The sequence below is a fragment of the Conger conger genome, chromosome 7, assembly GCF_963514075.1.
Source record: "Conger conger chromosome 7, fConCon1.1, whole genome shotgun sequence".
NCBI lineage: Eukaryota > Metazoa > Chordata > Actinopteri > Anguilliformes > Congridae > Conger > Conger conger.
In genome coordinates, this window is record NC_083766.1 from 32,221,365 (window position 1) to 32,238,847 (window position 17,483).

General features: G+C 48.3%; 1 protein-coding gene across 1 annotated transcript; it reads left to right on the top strand.

Moving 5' to 3' along the window:
- The first annotated feature begins 997 nt into the window (after positions 1–997).
- On the top strand, positions 998–16,249 carry heatr6 (HEAT repeat containing 6). Its single transcript, XM_061248772.1, has 20 exons — positions 998–1,358; positions 1,622–1,729; positions 1,963–2,103; positions 2,435–2,550; positions 3,244–3,358; positions 3,511–3,612; positions 4,060–4,203; positions 4,308–4,597; positions 5,058–5,235; positions 5,741–5,947; positions 6,776–6,875; positions 7,599–7,975; positions 8,591–8,713; positions 8,906–8,992; positions 9,549–9,683; positions 9,991–10,113; positions 10,472–10,596; positions 11,071–11,167; positions 11,902–12,106; positions 14,268–16,249. The coding sequence occupies exons 1-20, from the start codon at positions 1,071–1,073 to the stop codon at positions 14,822–14,824; spliced, it is 3,618 nt and encodes a 1,205-aa protein (XP_061104756.1). The 5' UTR covers positions 998–1,070; the 3' UTR covers positions 14,825–16,249.
- The last annotated feature ends 1,234 nt before the right edge of the window (positions 16,250–17,483 follow it).

A 17,483-nucleotide genomic window follows, 5' to 3' on the forward strand; every position in this document is an offset into this window, starting at 1 on the left:
AGTGCCCACAGAGACACAGTAATAATACAGCACTGTCTAATGAGGGTGGTAAATCTCAAACCAACATACTCACACTCTCAGCCTCACTGGGTCACTTGGTTGCAGCATCCTGTCCATGATGGCAACTGAAAAACATGCTCACCCTCTGCACATTCATCTGTTTCTACAGCACAACAGCAAAGCAAAGGAGCCAAGCTCAGAGTGAATGCCATTGTGTCACAGACTGTATATGTGTGCATGTGTGTATGGATGAGTGATGTGATACGAATAATGAGTGTGTTTGATTATGTGTGGCAACGTGGCTCAGGCAGTAAGAGCAGTCGTCTGGCAGTCGGAGGGTTGCCAGTTCGATCCCCCACCCGGGCTGTGTCGAAGTGTCCCTGAGCAAGACACCTAACCCCCAAATGCTCCCGACGAGCTGGTTGGGGCCTTGCATGGCAGCCAATCGCCGTTGGTGAGTGTGTGTATGAATGGGTGAATGGAGAAGCATCAATTGTACAGCGCTTTTGATAAAGGTGCTATATAAATGCCTGCCATTTACCATTTATGTGTATGCATTTACAATGTCTTGCAATAAGGAGCAACTGGCATGAAAGGAAGTATGCAAAAGACCAATATAAAAATATAGTACAAACACAATATAAGTGAGTGCATATGAAACCTCTGCACATTGTATTATCATGGGTGCAGGAGAAATTCTAAGGCTTGCTTTTCCATAACCAAAACACATGACCTCAGAACAACTATATCTCAGGGAGGACACCACGAAGAAACCTTTACAACCTTTGTCTGATTTGTGAAAACTTTATTCATTTTTAATAATATTTCTAAAATATTGTATATTAAATTCCACATCCTGGGTATTGAAAGCGAAAGGGATAAATAATGACTTACAATAAACTTGTAAACGCAAACAAAACAAGCAGACTTTAGCCTACACACGATCACATACGTCACTGCATGGAACCTGAAACGGAGATCGTGCGTAAGAGGAAGAACAACCCAATTCTCACTCTTGAACCAGGATGTGGATTTGTGTTTCCATAGCAAAAGACCACTCGCAGTAAATAATGGCCGCCGATGCAGCTTTTTGTCTGACTGGAAGCTCTGAGCCACCGCCCGTCCACGGCCCCGTATTTCTGCCGGTGAACAGCCCTGACAACGCATTAAATCCGACAAACCTAGCGTTGGGGTCTCCTGGCAATTCTGGCGTACAGTTCAGCCGCTGTTATTCAAAGCTTTGTTCGCTCAGACCCTCCGACAATGCTAGCTTTAAAACGGAATTAAACCTTCTGTTTGATCAATTAATCTCAGAAAACTATAATGCCGACTATTCAAACTGCAACATTAGAACAGAGGTAAGTGAAATATTGATATACTTAATAATTACGTGGTAAAGTTCTGTTATGATGCTGGTTAACTAACTTGGCTAACAGGTTAGCTACACTGATTATTATCTTTGATGTCATCATATTACATGTTGCCATTGTATTGCATTAACAACCCCTATTATGTTAACATTCGCTTCATAATGTATCAGTCTAACCACTGTACTGGAGTGTGTAATTATGCTCCACGCTACACACGCTGTACTGTTGAGTACTTGCTGTCTATTTTGCAGGATGTATGCGCACTGCTCGTCCAAGCCAGCAGACTGGTCCACATCAGTCAAGAGCACCTTGTCATCAAACTTTGCCAACTTGTCCACCACCTTCTTATCCGGCTCCAGGTAATGTGAAGTGTACTGTGAGGGTGTTCTTAAAAGAAATGTTCTGATTAGGCAAAGCAACCTGCAATGTCTCTTTTCCAGTTGTGACGTCAGATCTCTTGATTTTCACATCACACATCAGGTTACAAATATTTGACAAAATATTCTGGATGTATACTGTGATAGTATCTCTCAGGTTAATGGTGGATTTATAGTACACTAATGTAGTTGGACTGGTCTCTATGTTGATATAGGTGATTGTAGATGAACAGAGTCTGGACTCCCTGGTATCCTACTCCATTCGGGCTCTGCAAGCCTGCAGCTCCTGGACACACGCTGAGATCCTACAGGCACTGGCAGCTCTTGTGTATGCCAACGGCCCCAAATGCCAGAGGGTAACATTGCACAGATATCTGTGGTGCATGCCTTTGCCTTGTTTTCCTTTTTCTTGTTTTGCACTTCACTTTCCAGTGTGACATTTATACATTGAGATATAGGAGCAGAGCGAATAGTCCGTGGGCATTTTATCTTTTTAACTCGCTTGTTTCAGTCAGAAAAATGGGACCCATGTGCAGAAAAGAACAGTGAAATTGTGTGTCAGCTGATATTGTAGGCACAAATTCACTCATGTAATCGGTGCTTTTGAAGCGTTCCGCAGTGTGTCACATATTGCTTTTTTTCTGTGCGCTCACGTGTGGTGTGTTCACCTCTGTTCTCGCTCCTCAGCACCTCCCAGACCTGCTGGGTCATGGGGGGCTCCTGGTGCAGTACAGCTGCCCCAGCCAGCCCGACGTGGAGATGCGCCGTGCAGCTGTGCACTGCATGGCCAACCTGTGCCTTGGGTGAGCCTACACACACTCCTAGTGTGTGTGTGTGTGTGTGTGTGTGTGTGTGTGTGTGTGTGTGTGTGTGTGTGTGTGTGACATGCCCAAGGATTATTTGAGATAGAACTTCAACAATACGCAATTATGCATTGTAAAACATCTATTGGTTGTCATAAGAGAGGTCATTTTGAATTAAAGTAACATTTCTCTCAAAATTGAGGTTGATTTGTACCTGAATATGGGCATAGTCCCTGAATAGAATCTCACGCTGACTAAACTGCCTTGTCTTATATACATTCTTTTGGGTGTCCTGTCGATTCTTTTCACAAAAGACAGAATTCAAGGCTTACTTTTACAGTAAATTTGTTTTAAGTTTAATGGTGAATGCTTATTGCAGTCTAAAAACAACAACATTGTTTTTACTCTGATCCTTCATGTAAATAGTGTGTGGACAGCATACTTCCTTCCAGGCCAAAAGCAAAATTATATCCCTGCTGAAGCAAGGTCTTTTCCTTCTTTGTTTTCTTTTATAGGCCAGTCCCAGTCAAATGTAGGCCATAATTGCACATTTTATTGAGCTCCAGTGATTGATGCTGACTCTCAGATTAAAATGTTAGTTGTTGGCAGGTCACTTATTCCTGTAATGTTAGGAGAAACTTGTGTTCCACACTATCACATGGTGTAATATGATCTTGTATGATCTCTTGCCAGGACTCCTGGCCAACCACACCTGGAGGAGCCTTACAGAGCCACCTGTTTCAGAACGTTCCTTGAGATGATACAGTCTCCAAAGCCGTCCAATGTAGATGACATCACCTTCTGCACAGTCAGTGATAAAGCCGCACGGTCCCACACCTGTCATTGTTAATCACGAAGCTCCACACTGAGAAAAAGCTATGCCAAGTGATTAATCTCTCCTTTTCTTTCTGCAAAACCACAGCACATGCAGGTATTCTGACTGCCATGCTTCTTTCTCAGTTATTGCAGAATGCCTTAAAGGGGATGCAGTACTTTCTGAATGGAGGCAAGGGAAAGCTTGAGGCTGACGGACAGCTTGGTTCCCTGTTGGCTGTACTCAAGGTACCCATAATTGAACACACAACCTTTGGGGCACTAGATATTCTTGTAGTTGCTTAATGTAACGCATTCATGTATTCTGAAAGGCAATACCACCCATTTAATAATTGAAAAATGTTGAAAACTGGTAATGAAGCCCTTGGTCTGTAGTTGGAATCTCTGATTGTAGATATTTGTCTGTAGTCAAAGGATAGGCTCTTTCCTTTTCTGTTATCAAGCTGCATGAAACTGAAAAGGTGGCAGGCTGTTCACCTATTTATTATTATAGTATGACTTCTGTTAATCTATACAGAACCTTAAAAAATTTTTTCAAACTGAGAACCTACCATAACCTTGCCATATCTCATGCTGCAGCTATATCTCCTGTTTCTTGTTTATCTGTTCCTTGTTTATCGTAAAATACATATCTGAAATGGCCAGACTCATTAATGGCGTCATGCCCCCTTGCAGAAGTACATGTTCTTTGGGTTACCGGGAATGAATGTGGAGATGCCGGCGGTTCTGTACCCTGCGCCACTCCCCCAGTACGAGGGAGTCCCCACCGCCAAGCCAGAGCCACCACGGGACCCCCCGACCCAGAGCAAGCTGTCAGGGGTATGTGCCCACTGTCCGGGGGGGGAGGATGTCTTGGGTGAACCTGATATCTCTCAGAGGGCCTGGGGGTGCTGCCAATGTCATATGTCGGCTCCTTTCCCCAGAATAAGAAGCGGAAGCCAGGTGGGCGAAGCAAGAAGACGAAGGCGAAAGGAAGGAGGGACGAGGAAGGGGAGGAGGAGGGGAGAGAGGCGGAGACGGGGCCTGGGTTGGGCCTGGCAAAGGCAGGAGGAGGAGCCTCTCAAAGCCATTGGTCTCAGGCCTCCACTCCCGCCTCCCCTGGACGCTCCCTTCCCCCAGGACCCCCTTTCTCCTCCCTCTGCCCCGCCTGGAAGAGGACCAGCTCAGACTCTGAGTTCTCTGATCCTGAGGGGGGGCTGCAGAGCAAGCTCAGGTACTGAGACGGGCTAGACGTCGGCCATCCAGCTTACTTACTCTAAACCTCCTTTGTTTTGAGGCTCCACCAGTTTTATTTGATGTTACTCAAAGCTTTAGATAACCTTAAACCTCAGGGTGTAGCGATGTGAGATTGCTTGACTTTTTTTTGATTGTTCTCCAAGTTTAGCATATGGTTGGTTCTCTGTTGTGGAAAGTGTTGTTGAATTTTGTCAACAAAGACCAAGAAACCACATGTTGATTTACTTTATTTAGCTTATTTCAAAAAGACAATGTGAAATGGTTAACGTAAAATTCTGAATATGCATGCATTGCACCAGAATTGGTAGTAAGCTGATTTGCATGTGTAGGTTGAGAATACTTGATTAGATATTCACACATCGAGTGTGAATATGTGTGCATTGATAGCTGTGGTTAGTGTAAAAGTTAGGACAGCTGCCTGTGAACTCTTCCTGCAGACTGTACCAAGCTCGTGTGAGGCAGGGGGCGCTGCACTGTTTCCTGTCGGTGGTGAAGTGCGTAGAGAAGAGGGTTCTGTACGGATACTGGTCCTCGTTCGTCCCTGACGCCCCTGGGATTGGCGGCCTGCCTTCCCTCACCCTGCTCACCATTGTTCTGAAGGACCCCTCTCCCAAGGTCAGTACTGCAGGAACATCTTACCATGAGGTCAGTACTGCGGGAACATCTTACCATGAGGTCAGTACTGCAGGAACATCTTACCACGAGGTCAGTACTGCAGGAACATCTTACCACAAGGTCAGTACTGCCGGAACATCTTACCATGAGGTCAGTACTGCAGGAACATCTTACCATGAGGTCAGTACTGCAGGAACATCTTACCATGAGGTCGGTACTGCAGGAACATCTTACCACGAGGTCACTACTGCAGGAACATCTTACCATGAGGTCAGTACTGCAGTAGCATCTTACCATGAGTACTGCAGTAGTATTCTCTCTTTAGGTCAGTACTGCAGGAGCTTCTGTACAGCCCATCTCTGTCTTAAATGGGGTCCAGCCATGGTTTTATGGTGCTCCTATGTGGAGTTCTGTGCCCTGGACCTGTTGCATGTATCTTTCTCATTTTGAGTATGTAGGGTTACTGAGGATAATCTTTTGGGATTTTGACCCTTTCGCCCCTCAGGTGCGTGCAGGGGCCCTGCAGGCGCTGTCGGCCCTGCTGGAGGGCTCTCGGCAGTTCCTGTCTGCAGCGGAGGACACGGGGGCCCCGCGGCAGGCCTTCACGCCCTTCTCAGCCACGCTGGCGGCCAGCCTGAGGGAGCTGCACCGCGGCCTGCTGCTGGCTCTGATGGCCGAGTCCTCCTCCCAGACCCTCACCCAGGTCATCAAGGTGTGGCCGCACTGTGTGCACGCATATGAGCACAAACATGTACGCTCTCGCACACGCACACATATACACACACACACACACACACACACACACACACACACACGCATGCTCTCGTACATGCACACATACACACACACACGCATATGAGCACAAACATGTACGCTCTTGAGCGCGCGCACACACACACACACGCATACGCATGCATACGCATACGCATATACACACACACGCACTCCTGCACACGCACACATGTACACACACACACACACACACACACACACACACACACATACGCTCTTGCACACGTGTATGCACATACACACACAAATGTACGCTCTCGCACACACACATATACACACTATAGACAAACAGGATTACTTTATGTTCCTGTTTCACCACTCAGTATCCTTATCAAAACATGCCGGCCTATTCCCCAGGGCCTAGGCCCACTGCTGCTCTGTGCCCTTTCCCACTCAAAGCCTCCCAACCGGTACTAGTAGACCTCCCTGTAGTGTGAGTGTAGGCCCCGCTACGGCACAGCAGAACTGCCGCGGCGTTTTAGGGCATGATGGCTTCACTGCCTCCTCCATTACATTACATTAATGGCATTTGGCAGACGCTCTTATCCAGAGCGACGTACAGTTGATTAGACTAAGCAGGAGACAATCTTCCCCTGGAGCAATGCAGGGTTAAGGGCCTTGCTCAAGGGCCCGACGGCTGTGCGGCTACACCGGGGATCGAACCCCCGACCTTGCGTGTCCCAGTCATGTACCTTAGCCGCTACGCTGCAGGCTCCCCCAGTCACACTCTACCTGTGTTTCTCTGCAGTGCCTGGCCCATCTGGTGTCCAACGTGCCATACGGTCGCCTCAGGCCCGGGCTGCTCAGCCCCCTGTGGAAGCAGATCAGGCCCTACGTCCGTCACAGAGGTGAGGGTGTCGCCCCTTGGCTTCCTCCATAATCGGTTTCAGCTCGTTTCTTTGATGGATCTTATCACATTGCGGCCATGGGGGCTGTAATGTCCCCATTTTGTGAGCACAGCTTCGATCTCAGGCCATCAATCAGTGATGATGTCTTTTTCCTGGCCAACACAGATGTTTCTACTGCCATGGGTTCCCTTGGAAGATTTCCAATGTTTTTTTCCCCCATAGGCATCTCACTTTCTGTCGAAAAGAAGGATGATTTGTCCTAAGTGTTAAGTTGCATCTATTAACATCTCAACCATCAATTTTGAAGCTGTTGTCTGCTTTTTAAAAAGTTGCTAATAAGTTGCTATATTGAAACTACAACCGTCATATCGCATGCAGGCAGGATTTGTATCTGCTTGTCTGCCACTTTTTTAAAGCCCAAAACTGTTTTGAAATATGGTTGAGATATTAGGCTAATTAATCCCTAATTGGAAAAAAGCATTGGAAATCTGCCGAGGGAACCCATGGCTCAAAAATACAAACTCACTTCTGGGTTTTAGGACTACAAGTGTTGGCAAGCTCTATTCTGAAGGATCATTCATTTACCTACCTTATCCAGGGGGAGGAGATCAGTAGGGATCAGTAGGGAAGAGATCAGTAGGGAAGAACAGGGGGAGGAGTTTGAAATGCGCCCCGTGGCTTATTAATTTCTCTTTCTCTCTTCTCGAACCCCGCTCCGGGCAGACGTGAACGTGCGGGTGTCCTGCCTCACCCTGCTGGGTGCCATTCTGTCCAATCAGGCGCCCCTCCCCGAGGTCCAGCTCCTCCTGCAGCAGCCAGGCAGCCACAGGGGGGCCAACGAGGGGGGCGGGAGCGAGGGGGCCACGCCCCAGGAGCCTCTGAGCTGGAGGAACACCCCCAGGAGGGACTGTGGCCCTCCTTCCCCCGGGGCCCTGGCAGAGGGGGGCTCTGAGGGCCCACTGGCAGAGCCCTGCTGGCTGCTGCAGCTGTGCGTGTCGCTGGTCACGCAGCCCCGCGAGGACCCCTACTCCGACAGCGACAAGGGCAGCGCCTCCTCGGCTCCTCTCGAGCCCTCCCCGGTCAGGCTGGAGGCCCTACAGGTGAGCAGAGGAGTAGGAGTTTGATTATTATGTTACTGCAATAATAATAGGAACATTTATTTCTTTCGCAAACATTCATTCAATACTTTGCAGCCAAAAGTGCTTTGCAAGTTAGCTCAGAAATGAAAGGTGAAGGGAAATTGAGGTAAATTTGTCACAGGTATGTGGGTGTATATTTCCACACTGAGAGTTGTCAATGCATTGAACTGTTTGCTACGTTGTGGAGTAGGGTCAGAGACCCTCATGGTGTTCAGGTCCAGGCCTGGTGCAGGCACACAGGGTACCCGAAAAGTGCCTGCACCAGGTACTGGGTTTCGGGTACTGGGTACCCGAAAACACAGGGTACCCAGTACCCGAAAAGTGTATCCTCCTTTCTTCCACTTCCATCTTGTTTTCTGTTCAGAAGTATGGGGGAAGGAGATAAGTGGAGGAAAGGAGGATGCAAGGAATATTGGGGCGCACCCCCAGTGTTGTAGGTAAATGAGGGGTCTAGATGTGTTGAATGGCTGGTCTTATTATCAAGCAGTCGTTGGAAAACATGGCAGTTTTCCGGTTGTGCTGTGTCAGTCATTGTTGGATGTGAGCAGTACTCACGCTGTGCGTGTCTGTGTTCAGGTGCTGGCTCACCTGGTGAAGGGCTACTTCACGCTGGTGCAGACGTCCCTGCTGGAGCTGGGGCAGGTGAGCGCCCGCTGCCTCAGAGAGCCCGATCCTTCTGTACAGCTGCACGGGGCCAAGGTGAGACCTCCTGGCTGCACACACACACACACACACACACCCACGCATGCACATACATACATACACATACACATACACATACACATAAACATACACATACTCGCTCACTCACTCACTCACACACACACACACACACACACACACACGTGTGCATATGCATGTACATACATGTGCATCCATGTGTGTTCTCAGCTTCTGGAGGAGCTGGGTTCCGGAATAATCCAGCAGCACAGAGCGGACTCCAGCGTGCCGCAGGGCAGCAGGGTGCCCCTGGGACAGGTGAGTCAGAGCGGCTTAGCTGCCGTCCATCCGTCCATCCGTCCGTCCGTTTGGTGTACCGCTGCAGGCCACGCCCCCGCGTTGGAGCTTGTTTTCTGCTGAAGCTCAGTTACTCTGATGCTCTGCGTGCTTTTTGATTCATTTACAGTGTTCTTACCCAGCAAAGCCTTTATTCCCCATGTCTTGTTCTTGGAGACACACATACTGATAATAATGTGTGTATGAGAGTGTGTGATTCTGAATGTTTGGTTTGGTTGTGATGGTACTGTGTATGTGACCGTGTGTGGGTCTGACTGTGCATGGTTCTGAATGCGTGGGTTTGACCATGTCTGGTTCTAGATGTATGGATTTGACTGTGTGTGGTTCTAGATGTATGGGTTTGACTGTGTGTGGTTCTAGATGTGTGGGTTTGACCGTGCGTGGTTCTAGATGTATGGGTTTGACTGTGTGTGGTTCTAGATGTGTGGGTTTGACCGTGCGTGGTTCTAGATGTGTGGGTTTGACCGTGTGGTTGTAGATGTGTGGTCAGTGCTGATACGAGTTCTCTGTGCTGCAGGTGGTTCAGTTCTGGTCAGAGGTGCTGAGTGGACCGCTGACCGGCGCTCTGCAGAGTGAGCAGCACCCCACCCTGCAGACCAGCGCCTGTGATACCCTGTCCTCCATCCTGCCCCAGGCCTTCAGCCAGCTGCCGGTCAGAGCTCATACACACACACACACACACACACACACACTCACACTCACACTCACACTCACACTTACAATTACACACATACACTTACATATATGCACATACACATACACACTTACATATAGACACTTACACATATACACACACATGCAGACATACACACATAAGCACATACCCATATACACGTACACAAACACATGCAGGCATACAAATACACGCACACACACACACACTGAATAGAACTGAACAGAGCTGTCAGTCCCATTATAAATGTGCGTATGTGCAAATGAGAATGTAACTGTGTCTGCAGGACAAGAGCCAGATGCTGTGTCTGACCGTGCTGTTGGGTCTGACGTACAGCGAGAACTCCCTGGTGAAGGCAGCAGCTGTCAGAGCCCTGGGGGTGTACATCCTGTTTCCCAGCCTCCGCGAGGTTCGGCCATTTTACCTTCTGTAACACGTGCATGGCGATACGTGTGCAACTTGCAACCTGATTCAGTTAAAAATGTTTGAAAAATGGACATGGCATTGCTGGTGTTTTCTCTCTAAAATCAGCCACTAACTCACACGTCAAAAGAGGCGACGTGCAGAGTAACAATGAAAACAGTCAGCTTTGCCTCACCCCATGACCTGGGTAGCACACCCCTGCCCTAGTTTCTCAGTGTCAGGATCTTCTCTCTTTTTGTCCCTCTCTCTCTCCCTCTTTACATCTCTCTCCCTGCCCCTCTCCCTCACCTAATCTCTCCCTCTCCCTCTCCCCCTCCCACCCCTCCCTCCGTCCCCCGGTGCAGGACGTCATGTTTGTTGCTGACACGGCCAACGCCATCCTCACCTGCCTGGAGGACCGCTCGCCCAACGTGCGCGCCAAGGCGGCCTGGTCGCTGGGAAACCTGACGGACACGCTCACCATAAACATGTCAGTCCCCGCGTGTGTGCAGTGATCTCCCCGTCTGTCAGAACCCCAGGGCAAGGGCCCTTGTGGTAGAGTTTTTCCATGTGTTAGGACCACTTACAACACACAGAGCCAGAGTCATCTCTGGGTCCACACATACACACACATCATTTGTTAGATATTGAAGAATTCAAAGACAAAGCAAATGATAACAGTCAAACGTATTGAACAACCTTGTTACTGTTTTGATCTAATTGTTTGCAATATAGCACAATAAGCACAATATGAAAATAGGATATTGTTACTTCTGACAACATGACTTAAGAGGGTAATAAGTCCTCTAAGCATGTGGTCTCTGGCTCTCCCACACACACACGCACACACACACACACACACACAGTACAGTATAGTACAGGGCTCCCCTCCGTTGCGTTCCTCCGTGGCCCTGATGCAGACCGTGTTCCCTGCCCCCTCTGACCGTGTTCCCCTTGCGCTCAGGGAATCTCCGGAGCGGGACTTCCAGGAGGAGTTCTCCGACCTGCTCCTGCTGAAGATGCTGCGCTCGGCAACGAGAGCCTCCGCGGACAAGGACCGGGTGAGTGACGGGAGTGACTCCGTGGGCAGTTCACAGCTCTGTGTGCAGTCTTCTGTGTATGTAAATAACACTTTTTACACCCACAGGATAGGTTTAGTCTGTTGCTGTAACTGTGTTTATCGGTTTTAGGATGGCTCTCTCATGTCACCCGGCTGCTCCTCCTCCAGTGCTACAGCTGGAGTGTGTCATGTCCGCTGAGCTTATCCTCAGGCCCTGCTTACCCTATTTTACGCCCCAAAAGCCATGAAGTGTGCTGTCGGCGCCAGTGCTGAGCGTGCTCCTCGCTGAACTGTTGTTGTTTTTCTCATCATTTGGAATGGCCTCTCAATCAGTACATCCTTATTTTCCCCTTTGCAGCAATTTAGTTGCAGCCAAGCTAAAATAGATCCTCAAGACGACACAAGATACAATAACAGAGAAAGGATAAAACTGTAGTTTATGATTCCATATGGTTATTAGAATTAGAATTAGAAAAGTGTCCCAGCAAGCATATTTCTCAGCCGGTGTCCGTAGGTACTCGTTTGACGTAGAGTAGTGGCTAAATTACTTGATGGGGACCAAGAATGTTGGTGGTTCGAACCCCAGTCTAGCCACAATAAGATCTGTGCGCCTGTGGGCCCTTGAGCAACCCCACATTGCTCCAGGGCAGATTGGCCCCCTGCCTAGTCTATTCAACTGTAAGTTGCTTTGGATAAAAGCCTGCGCTGAATAAGTGCTCTTCTCCTGGTCGGCAGGTGAAGAGCAACGCGGGCCGGGCCCTGGGGAACCTCCTGCACTTCCTGCAGCCGGCGCACCTCTCCCGGCCGGGGCTGGAGCAGCCCCTGGAGGAGGCCGTGCGGGCGCTGATCAGCACGGTGCGCAGCGACTCCACCATGAAGGTGCGCTGGAACGCCTGCTACGCCCTGGGGAACGCCTTCAGGAACCCCGCCCTGCCCCTGGGTAAGAGCCGCACGTCCGTCTCCCGCCTGCCTCCTCGGCAGCCTGGCACAGGTGCTCAGTTGTTTATGCGGTGCTATGTATACGGTTTGGATCGTCCTTAAGAAGTACCAGAGCACTGGCGGGGTCATTGATTGCAAAGGGGCTGGTAGACCAAGGAGAAAACCTCAGCTGTTGATGCCAGACAAATTCTCGTCATAGTGAAGAAAAACCTCCAAATGCCTGTCAGACATTTTAGAAACGCTATGCTGGAGGCAGGCTGGGATGTGTCGGTGACTGCTCTCCGCTGTGAACTTCACAAACACATCTACAGAGGGTACACCGCAAGATGCAAACACTGCTTAGCTGCAAAAACAGGATGGCCAGGTTTCAGTTTGCTAAGTAGTACCTGAAAGAGCCTGCAGAGTTCAAGACTGTATCAGAGTGAGAGCAAGAGCAGAAAACTGTGGAGGAACTGCCTAAGAATCAAAGCACCCCCCTCATCTGTGAAACATGTTGAAGGGGGTGTTATAATTTGGGCATGTATAGCTGCCACAGGTGCTGACTCACTTGCCTTTGTTCATAATATAAATCTTTATAAATTGATAGCAGCAGCATAACAAATTCTGAAGTGTACATATTGTCCGCTGTAGTTCAGTCAAATGGACAGTCCTTCTTCCCACAGGAATGTAGCGTAGTGGTTAAGGTAAATTACTGGGACCCGCAAGGTCGGTTGTTCAAACCCTGGTGTAGCCACAATAAGATCCGCACAGGCCCCTGAGCAAGGCCCTTAACCCTGCATTGCTCCAGAGGAGGATTGTCTCCTGCTTAGTCTAATAAACTGTACGTTTTATCCAACTGTACTGTAGAGTCTGTCATATGCCATTAATGTAATGTGATGTAGGAAGGCAATGTTCCCAAACATTCACCAGTGCTCTCTTTCTTTGTAATGATGTTCCAAACTGTTTGTTGAGCCTATTGTTTGGCCAATGTCGGCTTTTTTCTTCGCCAAATAATGGCCTCTTGTCATTGTCATTGGCACAGCTATGGTCCTCATGTTGACAAATGACAATAACAGACTCCAAAGGCAATCAAAAGCCTAGAATATTGAAAGCTTTCTTATACTTGCACTAAATAAGCAATTGAATACACCTGAATAATCAGAAACAACAGAGAAGCCAATGTGCAATTACTTTTGGTCACCCGATGTGGATGAAAATACCGTCAAATTGAATGTGACAGTCTGTACTTTAACCTGAAAGGAATTGTTTAATTCCAAATCCAATATGCTGGAGTACAGAGCCAAAATAACAATATACAAAAGCAAAATACAGACGTGTGCCTTTAAAGACCATGAGCCAGCAAATTAAATCTTGGCAGGAAACGTTGCAGAAATGCCTTTAAATTATTTACACCCCTCAATTTCTGTACTTTGTCTGGCTTGCCCTGCACACATTACATCATCTGTTTTCTCTCCTTCACTTGATACAGCTCTCTGAATCACTGATCAGATTGAATCAAGTCAAATGAAATGATTTGATTAGACTTGAACAGTGATTCAGTGACTGTATTAAAGGGTGAACTGAGGAATAAACACATACACACACAATTTGTATATTTACTGTGAGGTCCGTACTGTAAGTCTTGGGGGAAAATAGGGGCACTATGTATAAAAAGGGACATCATTTCTATAATGATATCCCAATATGGATGTAAGGTGGCAGTTGGCACTTTAACCTCATATTCATGGTTTCATTGCAAGTCCAATGTGCTGGAGTACAGAGCCAAAAGAACAGAAATTGTAGCAAATAATTGCAGACTGCACTGTATTTGTCCAGTGTACTTCACAGTAGACCTGGGCATGCTTGGTTAGGGAGAGCCCATCCTTCTCTGGCTGGCTCAAGCTATTGGCTATCCAAGCTATTTTAGCGACCATCGCAGTCAATCCCTTGGCTACCCTGCATTTACAAGCGACATTAGCTCAGGAGGTAAGAGCGGTTCGATCCGCGCCTTGGGTGTGTTCCTGGGCACGACGCCTAACCCCTAATTGCCCCCGACGAGCTGATTTGCGCGTTGCGTGGCAGCCCTTTGCCGCTGTTGTGCGTGTGAGAATGGGTGAATGAGAGGCATTGATTGCGCGGTGCTTTGGATGAAAGCGTTTGTAAACGCGGTGCCCGTTCCCCAGGCTCGGCCCCCTGGACGGCGGACGCGTACTCGGCTCTGTGCTGCGCGGTCACTTCCTGCCGGAACTTCAAGGTGAGGATCAAGTCCGCGGCGGCCCTCTGCGCCCCGGCCGAGCGCGGTCGCTACGGCGACGCGGCGCAGTTCCTGGAGGTGTGGCGGGCGCTGGCCCGGGCCCTGGAGCGCAGCGAGGAGACCGAGGACTTCCTGGAGTACCGCTACTGCGCCAGCCTGCGTGCCCAGCTCTGCCGCGCCCTCCTGCACCTGCTGTCCCTCTGCCAGCCGCCCGACCTGCCCGCGCTGGCCGCCTCGCTGGAGGGGGAGCCCGGGGAGGCCGTCAGGGGCTACCTGGTGCGCTACCACACCGGCGGGGGGGAGGGCGAGGAGGCCGGGGACTGCCCCCCCCCGGCCCAGAGGCTGAGGGCGCTGGAGGCCACGCTAGCCCAAATGAAAGGCCTGCCCGTGGACTCGCCCCAGGCCCGGGACGCCCTCGCCGTCGTGCTGCGCTTCCTGGAGGAAGTGCTGAAGACGTGCGAGGAGCTCAAAGATCCCTCAGTCTGAGCGCGCGCCAACTGCAAAGCCGGGCGGCTCTGCTTTAGAGCCTTCGCAGGTAGGGCGCGGCTAACGTGCTAACGTGCTAACATGCCCTGGCCGGGAGTCAGTGTGGCTCTGTGGGATTCTGGACCATACGCAGCAGTCCTGCGGTCCTAACACAGTGGCGTCCACTGGTTTTAATCAAGTCTCAATCAATTTATGAAATGAAAATGTTAAGAATCCTCTTAATGAATTATATTCAGGTAAGACCTGAGGAGTGTCTTCGAGTAGTTTGTACTCACTCCAGTAGACTGGACACTCAGTGCTTCCATTCCTGTTCATCACATATTCAGTTTGTGGATGAATTAACTGCCTTATACAATTGCTGGAGGACGATGTACACACAAGCTTTAATGAAACACACAAAACCAGGATTCAGCCAAAAGCGATGGATAGGTTTTTTTTAATCACATGCATCCATCTTCCACCTGTTATTAAAAAAATGCTGCTTTGAAAAATGTTGTTTTTCAGTCTCTGAGATCTACTTAGGACATCTTGACCAGTAGGCGGCACTAAATAACCAATTACTTTGGAACACAAACACAGTTTTATGATTAATATTGTTTAATGTTGGCAGTGGGAGTGAGAAATGCACAGTCTGGTCTCTCTCCCTTTCTACAAAGATATTCAGCACAGTGAGACTTAATATTTAAGTTCCCCCATTTTGTTTCACACATCCATCAATGCCAGCACCAGCCGCTGAGGTGTTGTGTGAAATTTCTCACTGGTCAGGCTGCTAGTGTCTTCAGAGCCGGTCTGACCGCAACAAGGTGCAGTCTTACAACACAGGTGGAGCTGTAATGTATACTTAAGCACAAATATCGCATTCTAATCTTTAATGTCCATTTTAGGTTTTGAAAGAATTACCATTTTGCTTCATTAAAGGACAAAGTTAAAAGAAACCGTAAGACAAACAATAAATAAAACGAACACTGCCTCATGTATCAGTAATGCTGCTACAGCGGGACTGCAGTACTTCACTGACGGGTAGCTGTGTACAGCAGAAGGAAAATGAGTTATGAAATAACAGTGCCACTCCTAACATGCGAAGCAGAGCAGCTGGCAGGAAGGTTGGCGAAGTGCGATGGCGGAGAGTCAGGAGCGGAGACGGAGAGTGGGGGAGTGAGAGGAAGAAGACGAACAGGCTGCCCATGCCTCAGCGAAGCCTGGCTGTGAGAAGTGCCATTCAGAAACACTCGAGAAAATATGACACGTTATCTGGGCCATCTAAATTTCTGTATGCACACACACACACCCCTCAAACTGTATGGTTTGACAGTGTTGGTGTTCCATCACAGGCCTTGAGAATTCGTATGAGTCAGCATGAAGTGCTTCTAATCATAAACTGAAGTTGAAGTGATTATTTAGATTTCCCTGGCCCTGCTTTCCCAACTAAAAATGACTTGAATAAATTAAATTGTACTAACTGAAACCTGGTGTGAAGCTCGATCACCTGGACTCCATCATTTGCAGAGTACATTACACATCTCTGGCCTCTTATGTTATATCACAGGGGTCCGTGGTCTTGTGGGTATTTCACAAATTAATGTAATCTCCAAATTTTTGAAATATTTTTCACTGGATTAGCTCTGATTGGAGGGACCCCCCCCCCCCCAATTTGTTTTCAAGTTAATTATGTTATCATTTAATTGATCTAGTAAGTAGCAAAACAAGTTCCATCCCAACCTGTGGCTCGTCACGACCCGGGTTTGGGATCCCTGTTATGTCATCATGGTTCTAATGCATTTATAATCTAATAACCTTACGGACAATGGAGTCCATGTTGAAGAAATCTATAAATTCTTCTTGATAAATTAGCCTGCTGTTTATGGGATAGCCACAAGGGGGCAGGCTTGGCTTACACGATCCCTGTTCTATTGATTACTTTCTGTAGAGCCTGAAATCAGTGGAGGTATGAGCTGCGTTTTAGACTGGTAAATTCTGCAAGTTTTATTCATGTCACAGATCTGAAGTTTGCACTAAAACAAAATGAATTTAATTTCTTCACGCTTGATAAATATTTCTTGTATTTTAACCCCAGAATTGTGGTCACATTTTCCCATACCAAATCTTCCAAAGCTGAAAATAAAACCACATTTGGAAAAAAAAGTGTCCCATATAAAACGGGCTTGTTTCTGGTCATAAACATGCCAATAACCTGTTATTGTGCATCATTAAATTATATTATGGTAGTGGATTCTGTTCTGCCCGGGACACGATGTGTCTGGATAAACACGCGAGCGTTACTCATCGCATATCTGGCAGAATAATTGGCCCACTTTTGTACACGTCTCTTTATCGGACTGTTTTTTAGCTTCTCTTAGCCCTCGTTCCCTGCCCCCATTAGCGCTCTATCTAATCGGCCTGATTCCGATACCTTCTGCGCCCCGGCAGCGAACCTCTTTTGTTCTTTTACAGCCTCCGTGTGTGATAAGATGTGCCGAGGTGCGCTCGTGTTCTTTTCGACATCCCCAGGGTTATGTAAGTTGATAATGTTGCGGCGTGAACCTGCTCAGTGTATATGGAGAGTCTCTTTGTGAGTCATCCCCTTGCCTTCCTTCCTTCCTTCTGCAGTAATATAAATGCAGGTATTGCTTTGAGCTGATAAGACCCCACTCCCCATAAC

Coding starts and splice junctions, on each gene's coding strand:
- heatr6 (XM_061248772.1), top strand. CDS start 1,071: ATGGCCGCCGATGCAGCTTTTTGTCTGACTGGAAGCTCTGAGCCACCG. Junction 1,359..1,621: donor ACTGCAACATTAGAACAGAG/GTAAGTGAAATA, acceptor TCTATTTTGCAG/GATGTATGCGCACTGCTCGT. Junction 5,236..5,740: donor TGAAGGACCCCTCTCCCAAG/GTCAGTACTGCA, acceptor TTCGCCCCTCAG/GTGCGTGCAGGGGCCCTGCA.